Source organism: Myotis brandtii, unplaced genomic scaffold (genome assembly GCF_000412655.1).
Source record: "Myotis brandtii unplaced genomic scaffold, ASM41265v1 scaffold5, whole genome shotgun sequence".
Taxonomy (NCBI): Eukaryota; Metazoa; Chordata; class Mammalia; order Chiroptera; family Vespertilionidae; genus Myotis; species Myotis brandtii.
Genome location: NW_005369060.1, coordinates 2,495,233 through 2,503,272, shown reverse-complemented (window position 1 = coordinate 2,503,272; position 8,040 = coordinate 2,495,233). Strand labels below are relative to the sequence as shown.

General features: G+C 35.7%; 1 protein-coding gene across 3 annotated transcripts in view; it reads left to right on the top strand.

Annotated features, from left to right (window-relative positions):
* Window positions 1–8,040, top strand: part of LOC102248364 (chromosome unknown open reading frame, human C14orf28) — an 18,838-nt gene that overhangs the window by 4,857 nt on the left and 5,941 nt on the right. Inside the window, exons 3-5 of one of the 3 annotated variants that reach the window (XM_014548207.1) lie at window positions 927–1,016; window positions 1,778–1,865; window positions 3,146–3,280. In XM_014548207.1, the coding sequence (XP_014403693.1) occupies window positions 927–1,016; window positions 1,778–1,865; window positions 3,146–3,235 (268 nt within the window). In that variant the 3' untranslated portion in view covers window positions 3,236–3,280. Of the gene's footprint in view, window positions 1–926; window positions 1,017–1,777; window positions 1,866–3,145; window positions 3,281–4,243; window positions 6,173–8,040 lie in introns of those variants that run through there. The other 2 variants (XM_005876844.2, XM_014548206.1) reach the window with 2 other exon arrangements.

Sequence of the window (8,040 nt, the reverse complement as noted above, 5' to 3'; positions counted from 1 at the left end):
AGAAACATCGATGAGAGAGAAACATCGATCAGCTGCCTCCTGCACATCTCCCACTGGGGATGTGTCCGCAACCCAGGTACATGCCCTTGACCGGAATCGAACCTGGGACCTTTCAGTCCGCAGGCCGATGCTCTATCCACTGAGCCAAACCGGTTTCGGCTACTTTAATATTATTATATCATGGTACACTGAAGATATTTTATTCTTTTTAGAGTCAATGTCTCTCTTTTTCTGAAATATACTTTGTCCATTTTCCTGTATTGCTGATATAAGGATGTTGATTTTCAAATCTATCAGGCAAAAAAGTTCTGTTACTTAAAATCACAACTTAAAGTATTTCAGAAATTTGTTTTTTTAAACTAATATTTTAATCTGAATATGTTTTGGAACTATAATGAAATATTTACAGTACCATATTAATACTAATATTTTGTGTTTCTCAATAAAATATTTTATTATACTCTACTTTTTAAGCTTTTGCATATTTTATTTAATCCTATATTTAAAACAACTTCTGAAATATGTGGAAAAAAGTTTTTTAATAAACCAGGTAAGTGAGGCCAACAGTGGCTGCAACTTAGACTACCAATTTTAGTAACTAATCAGCTGCCTTCCTGATTCTGGGTCCTAATTTCTTCCCCCTTCTGTTGAATTCTCTGGAAATTTTGTTAAAGTAACAACAACTGCATATTTCAGCATTAGTTTACAGAAAGATTTAATATTTCTTGGAAAGCTTCATGCATTGACATTTATTAAATGTAACTGGTTTCTCTACTATTTACAAGAAGTACAAAGATGAGTAACAGAGGTTATACTTTTATTGGATTTGCTAATAATGAATTGACTGGTAAATTTTGTAATCCTAATAATGTATTTGCCTGTAAAATGTTGAAGCAGTTCTTACATGCATTTTGCAATTCTTGTAGTCCTCCCCAAGAAATTCCACATGGAAACTTGATACGACTGGCTGTGGATGAGTTATTCTGTTCCAGGATTGAACTGTGTGAAGAGCGGGGGTGAGTTCATGACATTTAAGATGAAAGTATTCTGTGTTTTTTATAAAGAAACCTGGACTGATATCTCTTTGATGTTAATACTATATGAAATAGCTACTCATAAGTATTTAGGAAGCCTAATATTTTAAAAATCTTAACACCTTCTAGTTTCCTATACTTATTCTGCATTGTCATTACCAAGTAGAATATAATACTACTAGAGGCCCAGCACACAAAATCGTGCATGGGAGAATAGGCCTAGTCTGCGATCAAGGCCATCTTCTGCCCGCTCGCCAGTCCCCAGTCCCACCCCGCTGCCGCCCACCCCAGTTCCCCGTGGTTCCCCATTCGCCATCCAGCGATGGGAGTCTGCGGGCCGGGGGGAGAGACCAAGAGGTCTGCCTTCCGCCTGCTTGCCAGTCCCCAGTCCCGCCCTGCCGCCACCCACTTCAGTTCCCCGTGGTTCCCCGTTCGCCATGATCGGAGCCTGCAGGCCTGGGGGAGGGACCAAGAGGTCGGTCATTCTGCCCACTCGCCAGTCCCCAGTCCCGCCCCGCCACCACCCACCCCGGTTCCCCGTGGTTCCCCGTTGGCCATCCAGCGATCAGAGCCTGCAGGATGGGGGTTGGGATCTAGAGGTGGTCAATACACCTCATAGCGACTGGTTGATCAGTCGTTCTGGTCATTAACGCCATTATGGTCGCTGGCCTTTTATTATATAGGATAGTTAATTGATGAATACAAAGCAAATGCCTTTTCTTTTTTTCCCCACTGCTGAGTAGGTACAATAAAACCTTGCTTAACCGGAACCCAGATAGTCGGCACCCTCAATTAACTGGATTTTTTCTGCACTCCTCATTTAGGAGAAAGGTAAATTGCAACCAAAAAATTTAACATAATAAAATTTTTAAAAAATAGAAATCCAAAGGGGCAGAAAGAATATATTCATCTCAACCTCTTAATTTCTATATCTACATTATTGTACAATGAGAACAAATATTTAGAATGATGATCTTACAGCTAATTAATCACTGAAGAAGGAAAGAATAAAATATTTTCAGTTAATTGTACTTAAGTTCAGAGAGTGAACTAATGTATTTTAGCAACCAATACTAAAGCAAAATGGTTTTCCTGTTAATTTAGTTTAGTCAGTGATGTTTGTTAACCAAAATACTATACCCTGAACATTCCGGTTAATCGAGATTTTACTGTATAACTGTATTTGTTGAATTCTGATCCATATGCTTAATACCTGATGCTGCTAAGAAAATAGAATTTGCTTCATTCAATGGAAAAAGGAAGCAATTAGGGAATTATATCTCATCTAAAGAGGCCTGTAAGAATCCTATTTTCACATCTCTGTCATTATTTCCCTTTGAAACCATCTTAGATAAAGAAAAATGTATCTAAAAATAAAAGCTACTCACTTTTATAAGCCTAGATAAAGCAGCTAGCTTTTCCTGGAGTTTTTAAAAGTATCATTTCTTGCATATAGAATCTCAGAGCTTGTAAACTTCTGGAAATAGATATACAAGGGTGTGCAAAAGTAGATTTACAGTTTGAATACAAATAAATAATACAATCTATATAATAAAAGCCTAAGCAACTGTTACGGTGGAACGACCAGAACGACCGGTCACTATGATGTGCACTGACCACCAGGGGGCAGACGCTCAACACAGGAGCTGCCCCCTGATGATCAGTGCCCTTAGACAGATGCCGGGCTCATGGCTGGTGAGTGTAGCAGCAGTGGCAGGAGCCTCTCCTGCCTCCACTGCAGTGCTAAGGAGCAGTGAGCCGAGTGGTAAGGAGCAGCGATCAGGTGGGTGGTAAGGAGTGAGGGCTCCCGGACTGCAAGAGGGCGCAGTCTGGGCTGAGGGGTCCCCCCACCCCCGCCCCTGCTGCATGAATTTCATGCACCGGGCCTCTAGCACTAAATAATAATACAAGAATAAACTGTTTCGTGTACTCACAACTCTAAACCTACTTTTGCCCACCTTGTATAAGGTATTAATATAGCTACACTATTATTACCCATTCCTAAAATAGATATTTGTGCTTATGACATGAAGTAATAAAGACAACCCAAAAGTGATAAAAGGCAGCTTTATTCCAAGTTTAATAAAGTTCATGCCTACTTTCAATTTTAGGTGTGGTGGCTTAAGAGAATTCTCCCAACGAGTTTTCTGCCATGGGGCACCTCCTTTTGTTGTCTTAAATATGCAGCATTGGAAATCTGAAGATCTGGCATATGTACCCTATTATTTGGATTTATCTGATCACAAGTAGGTGGTTTTTTGTTTGTTTTATAAAATTAGTGAAAAATAAATTTATTTTATGTTTTTCTGCTATTCTGGTATGACTTTTTCTAGCCCATAAGGAAATATTATTTAGATCATGGCTTTCTTTAAATTTGTGTATACTGAATAGGATCAGCATCTACTACAGGAAGTTAGTTGCCGACAGGGTGCATATTGGTTAGGTGCTTGAATTATGGAATAGAAAGAATTGGGTTCAAACCCAGCCCCACCATTTATAAGCTATGTGACCGTGGACCAGTAAGGTCACATAGCTTATAAAACAAGTTTACTTATCAGTTTTCTTATCTATAAAGCAGAGATGACAATATCTATCTGGGGTGCCATTACTGTGAGGATTTAATTTACATAGCACACGAAAATGTTTAGGATAGTACCTATATATAGTAAACAGTAAATTCTGATTATTAGTGGTATTTTAAGTCAAAGTAGTATATGGTATGAAGCCATCATTTAAAAATAAAATATTACTGGCTCTGGCCAGGTAGCTCAGTTGGTTGGAGCATTGTCCCAATGCGCCAGGTTTGCAGGGTTCAGTCCCCAATCAGGGCATCTTTAAAAAACTTTTTAAATAAAATGTTACCATCATTATTATAGATAAAAATATCTGCATACAAATTAGGACATGCAGGGTTCCTTTAACTTTTTGCTTTAAAAGTTTTTTTTGTGTTTTCTCTTAATAGAACCATACTGGTTATGAATTAAGATGTATATTTTTTTAATTCTTAAATTATATCAATTTTTTAAATTCTTAAATGTTTTATTCTTAATTACCCATTATTGTACATTAGTTGTTTAGATGGATATCTTTTTCAGGGAATACAATGCAAACAATCTCAATTTTTTTTCCTTAGTTAAGAATTTAAGGAATATTTCTCTTAAGAACAAAGTATTGTAATTTTCTGCTACACTTTGTCATTGAATTTACAGGTATTTGTTGGAAGGTGCCACATTATTTAACAAAGAGGAACATCATTATTCTGCAGCTTTCCAGATTGATGGACATTGGATGCATTATGATGGCCTCAGAAATGTGAATTTAATTTTGTTAAATAAACCCCCAGAGTTTCTCCTCTTGTCATCATTGGTTTATATTCGAGCAGCAGAGAAATAAATATAGACTGATGCTAAATTTAATTGTTTTCCCTCCTGCCCATGCTCCCTAAGATGAAGGGCTTTTATTTTGTATATACTTGGTATCCAAGAAAAATAGTTCAACTATATTAGTTTCAGAGGTGTATTTTCCAGTGTTTAGCCCCAGGTAAATATTTTATATGGAGAATCTATGCAAAAATGTTTGTATCTCTTTTTTCTATATCGTGGGTTATTTTTATACAAGCATATTTTATGTTGAGAGAAAATATATCTTTGTATTTTTTATTTATATGTACCTCAAAGATTTTTTTTTACAATTCTGTCCTTGAATCTAAGAAAATACTTTGTCATTGAATTCTCAAAATTTTTGTTTATATTCAGCTAAAACCTGGGTATAAGTCACTGTTTCAGTTTATATAAATTTCACAGTTCAAAATGTATTTGACTTTATTTCTTTGCCCTACCTCACTATAATCCAAAGTGCACTATTGGATTAGTATGTATTTGAATGTACAAGTTATAGATGGCTTAGTCTATTTTACCTGTTGTTTTGCCTAATTTTTAAAATTTTTGGTGAGAATGATTTTTCTGGGCTTGAATAATTTTTTACAATGGCAAATTCCTTTAACCACTTGCTAAAGTATTATAAACCTGCCAGTGGATTTTAAGTGTTAACTAAGTTCCTGAGCGTAATTGGAGTTATTGTTCAAAATAAATTATATAACTAATCTAAACATCTATCTCCTAATTAAATGTAATGGAAATTCTTCAGTAGAAATGTATTTTTCAGATAAGACAACCATAAAAAAATTAGGCAACTGGATGTTTACTAATGTTGGATTAACAGTAGAAATGTACTTTAAATATATACTTAAGAAAAAATGGGTGCTTGGGAATATTTCTTTTCCTAGTAAGTCATACTGCTACAGGGAAAAAAAAATACCTAAATTTTTATAGTAATATCTGCTAGCTCCCTTATAAATAGTAAATTGGTAAAATCAGGCTTTAATTTGCAATAAAAATCACTAGAATTATATAGATAACAGAATATTGTGTTTCTCTTCAAAGACCCTAAGATCTCTCTTTTGTGATGTAAAGGAAAAAATTAAGTAATGTTCTTAAGGAAAAAAATTTTTTAAGTTAATTACAATTTTTTTGTGTTTACATTTCATTTCTACCGTAGGTTTTGGGTTGAGATTGAGCATAACATATTGGAGATTTCTATATGATAACCCAGGTCACTGCCATATACCAAATTGCTAAGTTTTAATTTAGTAAATTAAGTCTTAAATTGGCATAGTGCCACATTGAGAGAATATACCGAAGAATGGATAAATGTGAGTGAAACTTTGTTGAGAATGCCTCACTTTGAGCAAATACTAAGAAAATTCCTTTTTTACATAAGATTAAAAATACTGATTTATTTTACAAAAAACTTCACCCCAGAGTTTATTTAAATAGTTCCCCACGTGTATTTAAATAGAATTTGATTTGCAGTAAACTTTTCTAGGGACACCTTATTGCATGAATCAGAGTATACAGAAACACAAATTCTAGTATATACATAAATGGTATCATTAACAAAATTATTCGTACTGCAGATTTATTTTTTTAGGAATTGCACTTTATTTGGAATGATGTCAGTTTATCACAAAACAGTGACTTACCTACCTCACAGGGTTGTTGTGAGGAATTAGATATTTGTTAAAAACTTGACTACCTTGAACATGCTAATAAACGTATTTTTTCTACCTCTTTCATGTACAGGAAAGTCTCCCAGATTCTTACTAATGAACTTTTCAGATCTTTTTTATTATTATTTAGACAGTAGCTCCTATGAGTAATGGATTTATTAATGTGTAATGGAATTTTTAAGTATGTCTTCTGGACCCCAGATGGCTGGGGTTTTAAGATAATAGGTAGTTAATTTTTATGGTGATGGTTGATTGGTAGAAAGAAAAAATTATTCCTGCTGACCAAATAGTAGGAAAGGGGTGAAAAAGAATGAATTTGATTATTGGCAGAATGTTAAGGTGAGAGCATGGAACATTCTTTATAACCTTAAACACCCTTAGAGAAATTGGGGTGAAGGGGAAAAGTTCTGAGGGAATAATCAGAATATATTTTTAATCAAAATGCCACAAATCATAACTATACCTATGGGGAAAGCAAAAATGATTTTTAAACCCTGGCCTCAGAGGGGTATAAAGAATAAATACAGCAAATTTAAGGAGGAATTTCCAGTTTCTCTTCAGAAAAAGAAAACTTTTCCCTCCCAATTTAGCAGACGATCTTACTTAGATGTATTCTTCAGGGTGACTTTTCATTATTAATTATTAGACTTTATTTAATATCTGAGGCCTTCTCACTGCATCTGATCCTATCAAAGAGGAAAAAAAACTAAAGGTAACTGACTACAGGCAAGCTTTGCATGCTTACTGGGGTAAATTCTATATCTATTACATTCTCAGATTATGAGCAAACAACTAAGCTATATAAGCAGATGACATAAAAAGCTGTACTTGTTAAACATATCGACAGTTTGGTTTTATAATTAAATGAATTCATGACAGTTGTTTGAAAATAATTGTAATACACTATAAGAAGAAAGGGTAAGCAGTTCATGTAAAAAATGACTGCAACAAGTATTAAACTACAGCCAAAGCAAACGTATACACAGTGCGGCAAAAGTAGATTTACAGTTGTTTGTATGGAAAATAATACAAGAATAAACTCTGTCTCGCCTACTCACAACTGTAACCCTACTTTTGCCTCACCCTGTATTCTCATCATCCTTTGTTAATGCTCCAACATTTAAAATCAGCATCAAATGTTTCTGCATTAAAAGCTAAACTCACATAGCTTTTGAAGTGCATCTTAATGCTGCCTTACTAACAGGTTCCAACCCACCCTGCTGACCCTGGGTTCACTAGGGTCACCTGGACAGCCTTTAACTTCAAATTTTAATTTGATTCTGGGGAAAACATAAACTTTTACTCTATCTCTGGGAAATTGAGAAAAAAGTTAGTGGGGAGTCTCTGTAAAGTAATTTCTTTATATGCTGATACCTACCTGAGTGGGTATATTAGGTTATTTACCCTCAATGAGCAATCAGTTCTATAGACCTCCATTCTTTCCTCAATGAGGTCTGCTGGAAGCTATCAAGAGGAATTATCTTGAAAATGAAAAAGTGAGCAGCTCTTTAGGGCCCTCAAAAGTGATATGGCCCTGACTGGTTTGGCTCAGTGGATTGAGCGTCGGCCTGCGGACCGAAGGGTCCCAGGTTTGATTCCAGTCAAGGGCATGTACCTTGGTTGCGGGCACATCTCCAGTAGGGGGCATGCAGAAGGAAGCTGATTGATGTTTCTCTCTCATCGATGTTTCTGACTCTCTATCCCTCTCCCTTCCTCTGTAAAACAGCAATAAAATATATTTTAAAAAACAAAAAAGTGATATGGACTAGAATAGGATTTTGGGAGCAAATGATCTGTGCAGTCAAGTTAGCCATGGTAGAATTAGAAATCTGCTGTTCCACCCAGCCAGCATGGCTCAGTGGTTGAGCGTCAACCTATGAACCAGGAGGTCACAGTTCGATTCCTGGTCAGGGCACATGCCAGGGTTGCAGGCTCAAT